At 51.0% G+C, this 18,664-nt stretch overlaps 1 protein-coding gene across 4 annotated transcripts in view; it reads right to left on the bottom strand.

Annotated features, from left to right (window-relative positions):
- CAPRIN2 (caprin family member 2) overlaps nt 1-18,664 on the bottom strand; it is a 46,436-nt gene that overhangs the window by 606 nt on the left and 27,166 nt on the right. For 2 of the 4 annotated variants that reach the window (XM_058655997.1, XM_058655996.1), the window contains exons 11-18: nt 17,925-18,006; nt 16,606-16,661; nt 13,284-13,385; nt 11,710-11,847; nt 9,064-9,232; nt 5,867-6,052; nt 4,273-4,373; nt 1,561-1,624 (exon numbers count right to left, since the gene is read on the bottom strand). In XM_058655997.1, coding sequence (XP_058511980.1) covers nt 1,561-1,624; nt 4,273-4,373; nt 5,867-6,052; nt 9,064-9,232; nt 11,710-11,847; nt 13,284-13,385; nt 16,606-16,661; nt 17,925-18,006 — 898 coding nt within the window. The remainder of the gene's footprint in view (nt 1-1,560; nt 1,625-4,272; nt 4,374-5,866; nt 6,053-9,063; nt 9,233-11,709; nt 11,848-13,283; nt 13,386-16,605; nt 16,662-17,924; nt 18,007-18,664) is intronic. The other 2 variants (XM_058655998.1, XM_058655999.1) reach the window with 2 other exon arrangements.

The raw sequence follows: 18,664 nt of genomic DNA, 5'->3' as shown, positions 1-18,664 counted from the left end.
ATTAGCAACAGTGAGTCTCTCATACTCAGGCAGTCAGCTTTGAACACAGTATTTAACATTAGTCGGCTACTGAAACTCAGACCCAAGACACATTTTATTACTCAATCCCAAAGCAAAAGCAATGCAATGCAACTGGATTGTATTTTCCTAGGTACTTCTGATCCTGGGTTTTCATAATATTGTTCTAACATTAGGTAATCTTGCCCAGTTGCCTTTTTTTAGGGAAGGGAGGCTGTAAAGAAAATGTGTTCTCCAAGGGCCTGGGCAACTTAACACAAGTAGTTGAAGTTAAAGATTAAAACGTTCTCTCAGAATCCCTCAAAACTCATCTTCTACTCTAAGCGTTGGTGAAGAGGCAGGGCTTTGGCACAGCAGTTCAAAAGCCACTGACGTCCGAACCCTTATGGAAGTGCCTGGGTGTGAGAGCCTGCTCCCCTCTCAACCCCAGCTTCCTGTTAATGTTCACCTGGAAGGGCCTTGGGGTCCCTGCCATCTATGTGGGAGACCAAGGCTGAGTTTCCGGCTCTAGAATTCTGGACCCAGCCAAGCCCAGCAGGCATCTGCAGCATAAACCAGTGGATTATAGAGCTCTGTCCTCCATCTCTACCAGTTCGTGTCAAAGAACTCGGGCAACCAGAGCTTCAACAGAAGCCCACTTTCTGAAGGATGTGTCTGGAGTCGCTCAGAGACGTTCTGGGCTTCTTCTCAGGCTAGGATGAAGGCTTGTTTTTCAGTCCCACGTTAAGATGACATCACGAAATTTTGATATTTTAATTACACTACAGAAACACTGGGCCAGACATCAAGTGGACACATAGTGACTACTGGCTTCCTTCTCAAAAGGAGAAGAATGAAATTTTCCTATCACAAATTCAGAATAGCAGAGAAGAGAGAAAGCAAGAGAGAGACAAAGACAGAATGACTCTTCTATCCACTGGTTCATTCTCCAAATGACCTCAGCAGCCAGTTCTGGGCCAGGCGAGATTCAGAAGCCAAGAACTTCACGCTGTTCACCCACACAGGTGGCAGAAACCCAAACACCTCCAGGCACAGAGGCAGGAAGCTGCACGCAAGTCCAGCACCCTGACGTAGAACAAGCACGAACAGTGGTTTCGTCACTGTGCCACCATGCTGATCCCTACAGGAAATCTTGATTTTTTTTTCCCCCCTCAATTCCATGGAACCTTTCAGTAGTCTCACATTTAAAAAAAAAACCATTTCACCTACACTACTTTTGTCTGAGTAACAAATAGTACTGTATCATTTTCTTGAAAAAAAAAAATTACTATCAGCCTGCAATGCCACATGAAACCCCCTTCAAGGAGGCAGCAGAATGAAAACTGTTCAATTATGCTCTGATGGGAAACATTCTTTTTAGAAACCACACACTTCTGAGCAAACTGACAGCTGGCTGCCTAACTTCTCCAGTACCATGTCGTACTAGAGCTGGTACGGCACCTCAGCACAAGGACAGGGAACAGTGTGGCATGCAGAGAGCCTGCCACATGCACGAACAGCCTGCCATGTGTCTGGGTAAGCCACCCAGATAACAACCCTTACCTCTTGAGTTTGCCCGAGGACCACCAGAAGCCCCTCCTCGCTTATAACACTGCTGGAAATTCTCCTGAAAGGAACACATAACATTCACCTTGGAGGACTGTGACTGCAATTGGTGACTGCACAGCGCTACTGAGTGGTCAATAAAAGATTCAAGCCCCTCCAGTTCTTCACCCAGCCTCCTCCAACCACCACTCCTGGAGAGACATGTCAAGCAACAGCAAGGGTGGCAATACTGGCTTCGTCTGTTCACGAACCTGCCCGATTGGAGAGCTAACACTTAGAAAAGCAACAAAGCACTTGGAGAATTCTATGTGCAAGGCACACTGCCAGGGCCAGCACCGTGGCACACTGGTTATGCCCCAGCACGCAAGGTCTGGATGAGGCTCCAGGCTCCTGGCTCCTGGCTGGCCCATGCAGCCCTCGCAGTTGAGGGCATCTGGGGAGTCAATCAGTAGGTGAAGACCTCTCTCACTTGGCCCCTCACATCCATGGAAAAGGACACCATCAAACAGGACTGCAGATCTCCAACCCTGCTCTGTTCACAAAACCAAATGTAAATATTCATACAAACTACATCAGCACTGGCTGGTTTTTGGCTGGTTTTTGGCTGTTTGTGTTTGCTTTTTCTGACAGTAAGTAACAAGAGTCTGATTATGTGACTATATTTACTGCCTGAAAACGGGGTCCAAAATATGAAGACAAAACGTTGAGGAAGCAGTGCTTTCAACTTCCTGGGTTGTATGGACAAAGCCAGCCTCCATGTAACTCAGGAAAAGCAGTACCATTACAGGAAACTGTAACAAAGCATGCACAAACAATGACTGAGTCACCTCCTATCCCTTCCCAGCAGCAACCACTAATTTCTTAGGTTTCTCAGGAAAACACATAGACAGCATATTCAAGTATTGGAATACTGGGTTACCAACAGGCCTGGTTCTGAACCAGTCAGCAGCCCGCCCTCACGTGGTTGCAGAAGATCCCGGGACAACAGCTACACATGCCTGTACCACACGCTCATGCACTGTTGTGCTCAGCATCCTTATGACCTGCTCATTCAATCCTCAGAGCATCCCACAGCAAATCCTCACCACTCCTAACTGAGGCCCATCCTAAGACAGCAGCACTCTGGGGAGGAAGCCGGTGCCTGGGGTACGGGCATCCCGTTTGGGTGCAGCTTCAAGTCCCAGTTGCCCCGCTTTAGATCCTGCTCGTGTACCTGGGAAAGCAGTGGAAGATGTCCCAAGTGCTTGGGCCCCTATGCCCACATGGGAGATTGGTAAGAATCTCCTGGCGCTAGCCTGGCCAAGCAACGGCCTTTGCAGCCATTTGGGCAGTGAACCAGCAGATGGAAGATACTTGTCTTTCTCTCCCTTTTTGTGTACTCTGCCTTTCAAATTCTGGGGGGGGATACACAGGGTGGACCCCAAAGTGTGTTCTCTACCACTTCTCAGTACTCCCACTATGGAGACACCTGTCCTCCCTCCTCAGGTAATGAGGCTCTCCTAGAGCAGGCACTCCAGGCATCACATCCAGCTCGCACAGGCCCACCCACGCCCACTCCTTGCCACATCCTCAACTGCCCAGCACCCTGAGGAGGACAGGCACCCAGACATGCCCAGCACTCGAGCTCAGCCACACAGCACAGGGCAGAGTGCCACTCACCTCCCCGCATGACTGCTGGGCTGGCACGGGGCGGTGCTCACTGCCCAGGTCACAAGGGGGGATCCACCTGCAGATGGCAGCCTGGGCAAAGGCAGGAATCCAAGCCACAGAGTTCGCTGCATGCAAGCAGCTCGACACCATGAGCCACAGCACCTGCACATACTGAGACCCTCCCCAACTGCCAAGCCTGGTGCGGACTAAGTTTACAGTCAGACACAAGCAGCGATAGGACGCCTGCTGAAACGCCAGGTACAACATCCTCCTGTCGCCCTTTCATTATATGCAATAAAGAGAATCTACCGAGCTATTCCAAGCAGACCTCAACCACAATACAAACATAGAAAACAGCATCACCACACTTGACAGGGAAGCTACAGCCAAGTTAAGACCAGGGGCACCGGGCATGGGAATTAACACGCCACTTGCGAGTTCAGATCCCGCACCCCAGCATGCCTCGGTTTGAGTCTCTGCTCCAAGTTCAATTCCAGCTTCCAGCTAAAGCACATCTTGGCCATGAGCAGGTGATAGCCAAGTACCTGGCTCCCACCCACCTTCCCAGCCCTCTCCTCTCACAAGGAACACCAGGACTGAGTTGATAGCTCTGGGCTTTGTCCAGGTCCACCCCTGACTACTGCGACTATTTGGAGCAGTTAATGAAGGGAAATCTCTCCGCCTTTCAAACTAAATCTATATAGAAATGAAAAAACGTTTTTAAAAAATGATGAGCTTCAGAGTTAGAAACAAAGCTTCGTCTAAGTTCTCCCATCTACTTTGCAGAGTGACCTCAAAGTTACTTAAGCTCCAGTCTCTCTTGTAAGTTGAGGTGAACGTGAACAGCGTGATTAAAGAAACGCCTGACATCTTTGGGAGCGGCAGCGCCACCTAATCTCCTGGGGCAATGAGGACGGTGCCAGTGCAGTCCTCCCCAGGAAGTCCAGGCTGTTCGAAGACTAAGAGCACCTTCACGAAGCCACCGATGCTGCTGCGCTAGCTGAACCACAGCGACCGCCAACGCCTGCCATGCTGGCCGCAAGGGGCAAGGCCTCTTACCCTTTGGGAATACGGGGATCCGGGATAGTCGCGCCCTTGGAACTGCAGCTGGCTGTAGTTTCCATTGGAAATTGAGGGGAGGCCTCTGTAAGTATCAAAGCCTAAGGAGTAAAAAAGATGGCAAGAAAAGCAGGGATTAAAAAAAACAAAAAACACGCTGAAAAGTTTCAACAGCCCCGTTCTGAAATGCTCTAAAGCTCCACTGATCCCACAACACCATCCCGGGCGTCAAGCCTTATGCAGGGACTACAGAACTGCAGAGCAAAATAGACAAAATATCCCGATCTCTAATAAGCCAGGCGAGAAAGCTGCTGCTAATGGGGGAGGGGCTCCCTCTCCCCCTTCTATACAAGTCCCAAGCAGAAATCTCTCCCATCCTTCCCCTCTCTGGCTACTCTACCCTTGGGCATGTTTCTGCGGTCTCCTCAGATTTCAAATAAACTTTACTGAAAAACAGGTAACAGCAAAGAAAAAGATATTTGCTACTGCTGGAATGCAGTAGAGGGAGGTTGAGGGTGGTACTGTAATTAGCTACTTACAGCCTCTTTCCAGAATACTCTTGCTAATGCTAAACAGCCACTGAAATATTTAACAACCATACTGAAATTTAACAGTATTACTCTTGGACATCTCATTGTAGGTTTTGAAAAAACAAAAATTCTATGTTCTAATCTGTGGATGCATCAGCAACACCTAGAAAATGAACATTGATTTAAGGCACTTGCTACCAAAACAAATTAACAAAAGGAAAAAGAATGTATTAGAATATGAAAACAAAATTTATGTCCTTCGAAACGAGATGGAAGCTGTGATGCGGCCAGTCCTGCTTCATGTGGCACACTTGGCAAGCCACGCCTGCTCTACTTCCGAGCCAGCTTCCTGCCAAGGCTGGGAAAGCAGCAGATGATGTCCACGGCCAGCCGCAGGGGAGACCCAGAGGCACTTTCAGGGTCCTGTATGTGACCTGGCCTAACACTGCCAGGGCGGCTGAACGGGTGGGGGAAGACGGAGGAGTGAAACAGATGGAAGATCTTTGTCTCTCCCTTTCGCTCTGCTTTTCAACTAAATAAATCTGAAAACAGAGGTCAAAATTATGGCACAGTGCATGACGTCTTGATCTGTGACACTGATATGCCATGTGAACACACCCATTCAAATCCCAGCTGTTTCACTTCAAATTCGGCTTCCTGACAACCCGCCTGAGAAGGCAAACCAAAGATGGCCTAAGTCTTAGCTGCAGACACCCACATGGGAGACCAGGATGGAGCCCCCAGTTCCTGGCCTCAACCTGGTCCAGCCCTGGCTGCTGCGCGCATTAAGCTCTCTATCTCCATCTGTCCCTATACGCTGCCTTTTGAATATATCTATCTTTAAAAGCCAACAGTCAGCCCTCATCATCCAGCGGCCCCCAGAACCCAGGTGCTTTTCCTGCAGAAAGCAAGCTCCTCAGGCAGGAACACTGTATTATGTACCAAGCATTCTCCATCTTGTTATCACAGTCCAATGTGGAAGAGAACAAGGCAAGGCAGAAGCAGGCTCCCTGGTCAATGTGCAGACAAACTGCCAGCGTGACCGAGCTTCAGGCAGGGCCTACCTTTGTAGCCACCCGGCGAGCGGTAGGAATTGGTCAGCAACCTGCCCCCGCGAGCACATCCTCTCACTGAGCCCCGGCTCCCGACGAAGGGCTGGGCAGCTCTGGGAAACACGTTGGTCTGTGCTGGGTAAAAGGCAAGGCTACCATTGCTTACTTGAATAGTTCCATCGGGATGATGATTTGCTGCTTAAGGAAACAGTTCAAGAGTCCAAGAGTTAACAATCACAAAGGGCCAATGCTCTTACTTAAAGGCTGAGGGATGTCAAAACCCATCACACTGCCTTCCAAATAAATGTGTACATGTGAGTACGCACACATACAGCTATACACGGATGAAGGAGAGCATCATGTTGCCTGATAAAGGAAGGCATTCTGGCTTATGGCACGACATGGGCTGACCCATGAAGGCACCATGCCATGCGAAAGAAGCCAACTCCAAAGGACACTTGTTGCAGATCATGCCACCGATTCGCATCCTGAGAGGAGTTGGGTTCAGAGTGAGAAACAGAATGGGGCTGGCGCTGTGTTGCAGCAAGTTAAGGTGTCAGCATCCCGCAAGGAAACTGGTTCAACTCCCGGGTGCTTCACTTCTATCCGGTTCCTACTGAGGCACGCGGGAAAATGCCTGAGCACCCGCACGATGTGGGTGGCTCCTGGATTAGGCCCGGCCCAGGTCCAGCCTCTGCAGCCATTTGCGGAGTGAACCAGTTGGATGGGAGAGTCTCTAAGCAGTGGAGGAGAATAGGAAGAGAGTTGATGGAGAAAGAGGAAGGTGACAAGCTTCTGGAAGCAGACCATGCTGTGGCTGTAGTTAATGCCACAAAACCATATGCCTGAAAACTGTGAAAATGGTTATTTTTCTGTTGTACATATTTAAACAAGGCAAATGTTCCAGGTCCTGGAGTCAAAAGAAAGGAATTCTAATTAGAACTCATAACTCGGAAGACACGATGGAACCACCTTGTCAGGCACAGGTGAGAGAGCGCAGGTGCCAGGCAGGGAGTTACAAGAAAGCATCAGCTGGCTGAGCCAGGACTCCGAACACCTTACACGCCCTGGCAAGGGCACAGGGTCACAAAATTCAACACCACTGAGGAATACTGCCACCTGCTGTCTACACATGCTTTTCAACAGAAACGTGGGATTTTTTCATGATTTATAACAGCCCAAAAGATCAAAATGTTCTCCTATCTCTAGGGAAACAGCTTTAGAGGCACAATAAATTGTATCTTCCCATTAATTATTGTTTCAGCTACAAGGAAAAAGGACAGGCATTCGGTGTATCATGTAAGATACAGCTCGGGACACCTGCAGCCCACTGAAGGGTTGCCTGGATTCATGACATGGCTCCACTTCCGATTCTAGCTTCCTGCCATGGTGCGCCCTGAGGAGGAAGCAGGTGAGGACTTCAAGAATGTGGGCCATCACTATCCTGGGGGAGGCCATGGTAGGGCTTGTGGTCCCTGGCCTCTGCCTGGCCCACTCTGCTCTGGTGGCTTGGAGAGGTGACCAGGGGACAGAGGAGATTCTTCTGTTTCTCTCTTCCTTTTAGATCACCTTCAAAAACTTTCTTTAAGGTTTACTCTTATTAGCAGATCAGATTTATGGAGAGGAGATGGAAAGTCCTTCCATCGGCTGGTTCACTCCCCAAGTGGCCACAACAGCTGGAAACGAGCCGATCCAAAGCCAGGAGCTTCCATTGGGTCTCCCATGTGGTTGCAGGGTCGCAAGGCTTTGTCCTCTACTGCGTTCCCAGGCCACAAGCAGGGAGCTAGATGAGAAGTGGAGCTGCCAGGACACAAATCAGTGCCCACATGGGATCTCAGCAGTTGCAAGGCAAGGATTTAGCCATTGAGCAATTGTGCCAGGGCCCCCCAAAAATTTATAAAGGAGCAAGGAAAACAGAAAAGGCCAAATAATTATTTTTCTGCATTTTTCTAGGTATTAACAGAATGGTTTCAAAACCTGCAGGATAGCATGTCAGTGTCTAATCTACCTCAATCACCATGTATAGTAATCAGTCTGTAACAATATTACGAGGGAGCCTGGTGTGGTGGCAAAGCCGGCTAATCCTCCATCTGTGGTTCCGGTATCCCAATTGGGCACCAATTCAAATCCTGGCTGCTCCACTTTCAATCCAGCTCCCTGCTAATGGTCTCGGAAAACAGTAAAGGTATGGCCCAATCCTCAGGCCCCTGCATCCATGCGAGAGGCCAGAACAAGCTCTAGGCTCAGCTTTGGACAGGCCCAGCTCTGGCCACTGCAGCCATTTGGGGAGTGAACCAGCAGATAAAAGGTTTAACTCTCCTCTGTTTCAAGTAAAATAACAAATCTATATTTTTTAAAGATTTATTTTTTTTTAATTGGAAAGTCAGATTTACAGAGGGGAGAGACAGATCGTCCATCCCCTGGTTCACTCCCTAAGTGGCCATAACAGCCAGAGATGGGCTGATCCATAGTCAGAGGCCATCAATTTTTTCTGAGTCTCCCATGCGAGTGCAGGGTCCCAAGACTTTGGGCCATCCTCAACTGCTTTCCCAAGGGAGCTGGCAGACGTGGAACAGCCAGGACACAAACTGGTGCCCACATGGGATACCTACACATGCAAGGGGGCAGGGGGTGTTAGCCATTAGGCTACCACACCAGGCCCCAAACAATAAATATTTTAAAAATATATTACGGCGGGGCCCGGTGGCGTGGCCTAGCGGCTAAAGTCCTCGCCTTGAACACACCCCGGGATCCCATATGGGCGCCGGTTCTAATCCCGGCAGCTCCACTTCCCATCCAGCTCCCTGCTTGTGGCCTGGGAAAGCAGTCGAGGACGGCCCAATGCATTGGGACACTGCACTCGCGTGGGAGACCCGGAAGAGGTTCCAGGTTCCCGGCATCGGATCAGTGCGCACCGGCCTGTTGCGGCTCACTTGGGGAGTGACTCATCGGACGGAAGATCTTCCTCTCTGTCTCTCCTCCTCTCTGTATATCTGGCTGTAATATAATGAATAAATCTTTAAAAAATATATATATATTACGGCAACCACCTGAGTACCACTGCTACACAATAAACATGGACATGGGAACTGAATCAGACAGAGGAACTGTTCAGGGGACACGTGAAGAGCTGTTCCGCTCAGGAAAGAATGCCCAACATGTCACAGCTCGCCACCCAGCCTTACGACTGTTGCACGCCAACAGCTTACCAGTCTCCGGGGAGAGGACAGTTTGTTCCACGTGTATAGCTGGCAGCTGGCATTGGGGTGGGGTCTGTGTGCTCGCTGTAGTGAAACTCTGATTGTAGCCCGGTGAGTAAGCGGGGTCCTTCATCTCTTGTTCTTTGCGCGGAGGCAGAGGTGCGTTCACATCAAACACCTTCAACGACAATGGGACACTGAGCCACCTGTGAGGCCTCATGGGGCAAGCTGATAGATGGCAAGCAATGACTCTCTACAACAGTCAAACACTGCACGGGCCAAGGGCCTGGCAGGCATCTCTCCCAGGATGACAAAGGGTCAATCAACACAGGAAAATGTGCTGCATGGGCCCAGGCCTTCGAGGAGCGTCAACCAGCCTCAGGAAGACACCAGCTCCTACCCACTGAGATGGCCATCATACCACAGACAGAAGCGGGCCGTGGGGAGCTGTGCAGACACTGCAACCATCGCACACTGCCTGCAGGAGCGGGAAGCGAGGCAGCCACATGGAGAAGGGCGCAGTGGCCCCGCAGGAAGCTCAATGCATCCCCCCAAGAATGAAAAGCGGGGACTCAGACAGACATTACTCCTAACAGACAAAGGTGCAAACAACACCCCCATCCATCAGCAGACAGATGAACAAACAAAATAAGGTGCAGAGGAGTGCTACCTTGCACGCAAACCACAGAGCCCTGGTGCACACCCTGGCGACACCCATCAACCCGGGAAACACTACGCCAGGGACTCTCCATGTGTGGGGTACTCAGACCAGGGAAATTCACAGACACCAAAATGGAACAGAGATCACCCGTGGCTGGGGGAGCGGAAGACAACGGGTGACAGCTTAACAGCTAGGACTTCTGTGTGAGGACATAATCAAGTTCTGGAAACATCGGAGACGGCCGTACGAGCACTGTGAAGTGCAAATTCTAGGTGCCACTATGTACCACGGGGGAGAAAACAACCTTCTATGATGATACTGTAAGTTTGTGGAAAAATGTAATGATGAATTTATCTTAGTGTTAAAAAAAACTAGAAATTTGTGCGTAATTTTTTTGTAATATGGACTTTTTTTTTAAGCATCTAGATTCCTCATGTTGGACTGCTGACAGAATTGACAGTCAAGAGAGTTCATGTTCTCCCTATTACGTTTTCATAGTAATGTTCGCTCAGAATGTAAAAGCTTTAAAACAGGAGGGAGCTTTGTCAAAAACTGGAAGGCAAAGTGCTGGCCCTTCCCTGGGTTTTTTCCACGCCCCAGCCGGGGTGTATACAGGACTCCCGGGCGCCCCTCCAGCGTCCCCCATTCGGCTCCCGTTCCTCAGAGCGCATGGCAGGCTCTGCTCTCTCCTCCCACCTCCCTAGGAAAGCCAAGGGTCCCGAGCACCAGGTCGCTTCCATTTTCAGGGCTGCAACCCTACAGCCTGGCGGCAGAACTTCCTGTATAACAGACAACCCATCTGAGCTGGGAAGCTGTCCAACAGGCAGGCGTGAGCCACAAGGACCCAGAGCAAGAATGCACAAGGAGTCTGGGTGCGGGAGGGGGGCAGACACCTGTGTCAGGCTGGGGACCCGACCCTGCAACGAGGCACTGCGTGCTCTCCATCAGGCTCAAGGAAGTCAGTACAACTGAGGCAGCAGTCCTCTGGGGGCTGACAGGGACAGGACTACGAGGCAACTATATTTATCTGGGGGGCCCAGGGCCACATGGGAGTGTGAGCGAGCCGTGGCGTCAGCAAGCGGCTGCCTCTCTGTGCAGGAGCTGTCTGCTCCGGCTGCACGAAGGGCTCCATTCACCACTGCAGGGCACCGGGCACCATCAGGAGTGCCCCCTGTTGGCTCATGCTGGTCTTTTTCTCCCCCAGAATTGTCTTATACTAAAGTTTTAACAATGCTGGAGGGAGGGCGGGCATGCCCCAGTGTGGTAGTATATCAGGCTAGTCTGCCTGAGGCATCAACATCCTATGTGGGTTGTGGTCCAAGTCCACTTCTAATCCAGCTCCCTGCTTGCGGCCTGCTGGAGCAGTGGAGGATGGCCCAAGTCCTGAAGCCCCGTCCCCACGTGGGAGATCCAGAAAAAGCTCCTGGCTCCCGCTTTGGATTGGCTCAGCTCAGGCCACTGTGGCCATCTGGGAGTGAACCAGCAGATGGAAGATCTCTGCCTCTCCCTCTAATGCTTTCAAATGAAAACTGTATCTCTAATAAATAAGCCTTTTTTTAAAAAGTTTCAACAACAACAGAACTACTGGTAGAATGCAGGTGAGGGCTGAGAGCAGGCACAGGGGCGAGGTATGCTGGTGCTGAGCCGCCATTGTGTGTCCTGTGTCTCCTGTCCCTGTGGACCATCCCTTGTATGCCAACAGCAGGGATCAGGGAAGTCTGTTCCTGGTCCAGCAAGTTCCTGACCCAGCGTCTCACTGATGGGAGGCGGGTCCTCACGCTAACCTGCCACCTGCACAGGGAAGCAAGCTAGGATCAAAAGTTCTGTCAGACCTGGAGAGGCCGTGCAGTGACTACTCTGGCCACATGGAAATTCTACCACGCCCAGCAACACTAAGGCAGAAGGTGCGCTTCTCCCAGGGTCCCAGCAGCAGATGTGTAGAAACAACGGCCGTGCAGGGACAGTGCACCGCAGCCACATCGCTTCATACTCACGGTTTGCATGGCTTGGAAGGGTGCAGTGTTAACGGTCACTGAGCTGCTGCTTGCAGGAGGGGACTGGGAGCTCTGCTCAGAGCCCTTGGACATGGGCACGCCGGGCGAAGACGGCCGCTTGCTGGCGGTTACGGCTGCCTGGGGAGGACAAAGGCCACGTCAGCCAATCACCTGTCACGCAACGAACGGGCAGCTAGCTCCCACTAAACCCCAAACTGGTGCAAGTCAGCAAGTTCTTTATGCTGGCATTTGAACACAGGAATGCAGAAGAACAGCTTTTGCTTACAATCCCAAATCTCAGCTGCTGAGGAGGCACAGCCGTGCGTGCTTTGTAAAGCTTGCTGACCAAGGCAAAGTGTCTTCCCGGCATGCGGGCCTGCAGACCTGGTGGTGGGCACCTCTGAAGCCACTACTGCCCCCAAACCACACTGCAGGATTTGGCATCAGGCGAGCCTGCAGTGAGTTTCTCTACATTAAATCATCCTCCTCTACAGCCGCAACGGCCGGTGCTGTGCCGATCAGAAGCCGGGAACCAGGAGCCTCTTCCGGGTCTCCCACCAACACATCATAAACCCAAAAGCTCCTGAGATCTGTCCCTAGTAGACAGCAGAGCAGGCAACTTGGGGTGACCCAGTGACAACCACTCCTCTTCTGCAAATGACCCCAGATTTCAACTGGGAGCAAGTTGGCACCACAGAAAACTACTGTCTGTATTTGAGTGAGTATGCATTGTTCCACAATAGCTAACCCCTAAAATGAAACCTAACAGTTGCTAAATTATCTCACCCCTAAACATTCTTCTTCTGCCACTATGCCTCTGTCAGAAGCATCTGTTCAAGTCTGGCAGACTAAAATTTAGGGCTGCAAGCACAAACAGACCATCATCAGAATGCCTCTGATGGAATTATTCAGAAGGGAATAACTCATTCCAACTGAGTCCATGCTAACCAACACTGCCAAGTCACTGTGTCTTCGCTGATACAATGAGTGGCTTTTCCCCTAAATGATCCTTAGGGTAAGCACACTGAGAAATATGGCTGGTCCTATCTTAGATTTTTCATCCTTTTCTATGTTCAAAATTAGGAAAACGGGGGGGGGGGGTCAGCCACCATCCCGTATGGCGACCAGTTCTGGTCCCAGCTGCTCCCTTTCTGATCCAGCTCCTTGCTAATGGCTTGGGAAGGCAGTGGTGGATGACTCAAGTCCTTGGACCCCTGTATCATGTGAAAAACCCGGAAGAAGTTCCTTCCTCCCAGGCTCGCACCAGCCCAGCTCCGGTTACAGTGGCCACTGTCCTTCTCTCTGTAAATCTGCCTTTCAACTAAAAATAAACAAGCCTTTAAAAACACCTGGGAAAACTATTCCATGAGATAAGGCAATCCAGCACATCATCTACTGCCATGGCAAAGCCACTGTAAAGGTGCAGTACTACTTCCAGAAGCAGCCCAACTACAGGAAGCAACACATTGGCGATCTAGAATGTTCCATCACTCAGCTGAGGCAGGCCTAGCCACCCCATGAGAAGCCATTACTGCTACATTTTAAAGAACGAGGAGAATCACTCTTTTAGTTACCTGAGGAGTCTCTGAAGTCATAAACTCTGCTTCCGTTCCCGAGGACACCTGGTCGGTAATGACCAAGCCAGCAGTGGCGCTGCAGGCGATGGGAGAAGCAGCCTAGACACAGGAAGACAGACAACACTGTCAGAGCCACGCCGTGAGCAGGTTCTGGACCTGTTCTGGGCCCTGGAGTTCCTGACAAGTGCTGTGAATGCTCACTGCAGCCAAGCCCCCTGCCGATGCTTCACACACGTTACAACGCTCCATCCTACGCACTCAACCCTAGCAGTGAGGCCCCACTGCTGCTCACCAGGGAGAGCCAAAACAGGTGATGGAACTTGCCTCGTTTCCCACGAAGATCCAGCAGCAGAGCCAAACAGGCTAAGTCCCCCAACTCCTCGGACCCCCAGCTCTGGAATCAGGGGTCTGCACCCCAGCCTGTGACATGCGCAGTCCTTCAGGCACACTCGCAGCTTGGCAAGGAGCGGAAGGTGACCACTGCACAGAGCCACAGGGCTCCGCAATGCCATGGCAGGGCACAGCTGGGCACCAGGGCTGCAACTCTCAAGGAGCTGCCAGGAATGGAGCCCGTACACAACAGAGACCCAGGATGACCAAGCCTACAGCTTCAAAGAGCCTGCTCCAGGCACGGGGCTTCCAGCGGGGCGCAGAGGCTCTGGCCGCTAAAGGAAGCCCAGGTCTTTGACAAAGTAAGCTTTTTAGCGTAGAACAATGACTGCCTGGAATTCCCAGGACTGCTGTGACAGGAACTCTACCACCAAGGTGAGAGCCACAGGAGGAACCTGAGTTTCAGTTAAAAGGTTCACTAAACCAACATAAAAGAGACACGTTTTTACCATTCCTACTGCGCTAGTGCTGCCACTCTTGCTTCCAAATGAGCTCTCTGCTACAAACTAGCAGCAGAAAGACTGAAGTACGCCAGGACGCCTGGTAGATGAGACCGCAGCTCCCAAGATGGGCAGGCGCACCAAGGGAGGTGACACCCATGAAATTCCTGCTCCTGGAAGACTAAGGCAGGCCCCTCAGGACAAATCGGGGGTGGGGAGAAACTCATAGAGGACAGCCTTGCGTTGAACAGAAATGGAAGCTGACCAAACAGAACTGCCTTTGTTAAAGCAGGGAGTGGAGTGGAAACCCCGCAGGTGCCCCAGACTGCAAACAGTTTGAAAACAGAGGCTGAGGGCCAGCACTTGGGCCGAGCAGGCAAAGCCGCGACCATGTGGGCACCGTTTCAAGTTCCAGGGTGCTTCTACTCCAGCTCCCTGCTGATGGCCTGAGCAAGTACCAGAGGGTGACCCAAAGCCCTGGGATCCTTTCCCATATGGGAAACATGGAAGCAGTTCCTGGATCCTGGCTCTGCAACTGCAGCCATTTGGAGAGTGAACCAGCAGATAAAAGATCTCCCTCTGTAACACCGCCTTTGAACAAGTTAGTAGCTCTTTAAAAATAAAAAAAGAAAAACAAAGAACAAGAAAATTGAGCCCCACCTTAGCAAATGACATAGAAGCCACCATGCAGAAAACAGCATTCATTGGGCAATTTTTGGAGAAGCAACATTACCACTGTTAGCCAGTCCAAAATACCCAACTTCCTGTCCAAGCTGTCACTGTAACGGATGCTGCCAAGGGACCCCGAGACCACAGCTTTGAAAGGCTGAAACCAGACACTGGTGAACGCTAGGCCAGCCCAGTGGGGAAGGCAGCATGGCCCTCTGGACCTCAGCAGCCTGATCCCTCTGGCCAGCCAGTTGCATCCCGAGTAAGCAAATTAGTCAGGCAAAGAGGACGACTCAGTAACTACAGTTCAAACTGAATAAGCTGCTGTCTCAGGACCGTGGCCTGGGCCCATGTACCAAGATCACAACGAGGAACTCGGACAAGGGTCCCAGGAAGACCTCGGGCTTGCTCCTGCCTTACCAGGATGCTAATGTTATTACAACAGATGACTTCAACACAGCCATCAGAAGTCATTTCAGAAGGCTGGCACTGTGGCGCCACGGGGCTAAGCCACCATATGTGACATGAGCATCCCACGGGAGCTCTAGTTCAAATCCCAGCTGCTTCACTTCTGATCTAGCTCCCTGTTGATACATTGGGAAAACAGCAGAAAATGGCGCAGGTGCTTGGCCCCAGCACTCACGGGGAAATACAAATGGAGGATCAGCTTGTCTGGGGTCGGACCTGGCCTGCTGTATCTGGCGAGTGAACTATTGAACAGATAATCTCGCTAACTCAGCCTTTTCCACAAATCTCTGCGGGAGCAGGGGAGAGATTTTAGGATCTGCTGCACTTAACTTTAAAAATTAGCTGGAAGATAGTTGAGCTGGATAGATGGGACAAGGTCGTAATGCCCACTGACATGTATGAGAGCAGATGTGGGACAGACTGGACTAGTCTGCTACACATACTGGCAAACCAGGGTAGGGAGCAGGCCTGTGGGGGTTATTGTGGGTCGCTCTGACTAGGCTGGGCTGCAGCCCCCACTGGTTTACGCAAGGGTCCAGTATGTGATGGTCAGAACCGGGCTGGACAGCAAACACCCATTGGTTCCAGTGGAAAACAGGGATGGAAGCAGAACCAACCCAGCAACTGCAACCACCAGCTGATAGGGGCAAAGGACTGTGCCAGGCCCTGAGCCTGCTGGTGCATACAGGAATCTGGTCTGGGAACAAATCACACAAAGTTTCTTCTGCGATCCCCCCAATCGAGCCTTCGGTCTCTGAACGCTAAACATCAAATGACAGAGGACAGAACAAGTCAATCAACCACCTCAGCTATATGTTGGCAATGAAAAGACGGGGCAACTGGAGACTATATGATGGACTATATCAATCAGTGGATTTTCCAACGACCGCATCGTGCCTGGAGTGGTGAGAGTGGCAGCAATACAGTTCTGTGGAACTATGAAAACCACTCTGCCAGCTCTACCTTCAGACCAGAGATGGTCTCCCCAAGAAACTGATGAGCTTTTCTGGACAATAAGATGCTGGGCTTCTTGCCTGGTAGATGCATGCAATGAAAGAATCTCAACTGAATTTGATCTGTGGTAATGCAGCAAGGTGGAGGAATCCACCATGGGGGGAGGGTACGGGGAGGGGTTGGGGCATCCCCAGAGCTATGAAACTGTGTCACATAATGTAATGTAATTAATAATATATATATATAAATAAATAAATGATAAATAATAAAAAAATAAAAACTAGCTAGAAACTTGGAACCTCAATACACCGGAACCATTCTCCTCATGCTTGTGAAAGCAAGAGGCCCTCCGCCAACAGCAGAGCATCATGAACGAGGAATAACCTTGGCGATGTTACCTGCGAGGGCTCCTGAAGAGACTCACTCCGGCTGGACAGCTTCTGCTCCATGGAGGCTGCACAGATGCAAGTGAGACAGTTACAGCTGCACGAACGTCACCGTGCACCACCCAGGGCGACTCTCAGGGTCACACTTTGTTGTAACAGCAGGAGCGGGAAGGACTAGAACTCATAGCCCTCAGGCACTTCCTCTCGGAGCAGCGTTGGCGTGAGCGCAAGCAGCACAGGAACAGGAAATGCTAGGCCCATCTGCAGAGCACAGGCACATCTTGCGGCTCAACGGGCAAGAGCCGCACGCCAAGGCTTCCAAAACAAAAGGCCTGTTTTGTAGATGTCACTGGTGATCTTGGCCGCTGCTACAGCCTAGCAGGTGAAGTAGCAGTCTATGACGCCAGCACCCCATATGGGCGCCAGTTCACATCCCAGCCACTCCACTTCTGACCCAACTGGCTGCTAACATGCCTGGGAAAACGATGGCAGGGACTTAGGAGCTACAGTTAACACCTAGGTGGAGAGCCAGAAGCTCCTGGTTCCAGAACACCCCAGCTCCAGCCATTGCAGCAATTTGGGGAGTGCATAGGTGAGCGGAAGATCTTTTTCCTTCTCATTCTATATAGCTCTTGCAAATAAATTAAATAAATCTTTAAAAAAAAAAAAACCTGGTGATCATCACCTATAAGATAAAATCTGATCTGTTGCAAATAACAATTAATGAGTCTCAAAGTAAATTTTAGCTAGGTCACCTTTTTAGGTTTTCTCATTCTCTCATGTAATAATGTAATAATTACATTACTAATACACTTTTTCAACTGCACAGATCTCAGATGGTTCTTCCTGTTTGTTCCTCTCCATTTACACGGTTTCACCCAGCCTCCCACGCGTGTCTGCGCTCCCTGCAGACACGCCTGGCTCTGAGTCTGTTCTCGTCCCCCGAGAGAGGAAGTTAGAGGACAAACACTCAGGTTTGAAGCCCCAGACCAGACCCTGGTCTACACTCCACCAGCACTGGAGTCAAGATCCAAGAACTTCAGCCCCAGACCGCAGAGTCCAAAGGAGACCCAAGTCCGAGGTAGCACCTGCCCCAACAGAGAAAGCCGCAACACTGGGCAAGTTCACTCACGCACACGGAGACCTCCAACATGCAAGCTAAGTACTAGGAAACTCATCTCCTAATGCTGATCTTCCTACAGTAGCAGCTGACAGATGGATGCAGCTAAGCCAGGTCACCAGAGACACAGCAATACCCTTAGAATACCTCGAGGGAAATTCTGTGCAAGCCAATACCTACAGGCCCCATGCGGTCCAGCCAAGTCACCCACCTCCTGGGCTCTCCGGAGCAGCTGAAGGCGGCTGTGACGATGGAATTGCACTTGAAGGTTTCTCAAACTCCAGGACTGATTCCTAAAACAAGATTTTAAATGACCAATAGGAACAATTTTTCATTTAAAGGCTGTCATCATTCATGATGCTACCTACAACTCATCAGGTATAGGTAGTTAATTAAAGCTACAAGTATCCAGCTAATAACTATCTCACAGTGTCAATAACATAAACGAGAGTTAAAAATCAAATCTAGGGCCCGGCACGGTAGCCTAGTGGCTAAAGGCCTCACTTTGCATGCGCCAGGATCTCATATGGGCTCCAGTTCTAATTCTGGCAGCTCCACTTCCCATCCAGCTCCCTGCTTGTGGCCTGGGAAAGCAGTCGAGGACAACCCAAAGCCTTGGGACCCTGCACCCATGTGGAAAACTCAGAAAAGGCTCCAGGCTCCTGGCTTTGGATCAGCTCAGCTCCAGCCACTGCAGCCGCTTGAAGGCCCCGGGATCCCATATGGGCGCCGGTTCTGGTCCCGGCAGCTCCACTTCCCATCCAGCTCCCTGCCTGTGGCCTGGGAAGGCAGTTGAGGACGGCCCAATGCATTGGGACACTGCGCCCGAGTGGGAGACCCGGAGGAGGTTCCCGGTTCCTGGCATCGGATTGGCGCGCACTGGCCCGTTGCGGCTCACTTGGGGAGTGAATCATCGGACAGAAGATCTTCCTCTCTGTCTCTCCTCCTCTC

Source organism: Ochotona princeps, chromosome 27 (assembly GCF_030435755.1).
Source record: "Ochotona princeps isolate mOchPri1 chromosome 27, mOchPri1.hap1, whole genome shotgun sequence".
Classification (NCBI taxonomy): domain Eukaryota; kingdom Metazoa; phylum Chordata; class Mammalia; order Lagomorpha; family Ochotonidae; genus Ochotona; species Ochotona princeps.
Note: the sequence above shows the minus strand (reverse complement) of the source record. Positions and strands in the feature narration are given on the sequence as shown.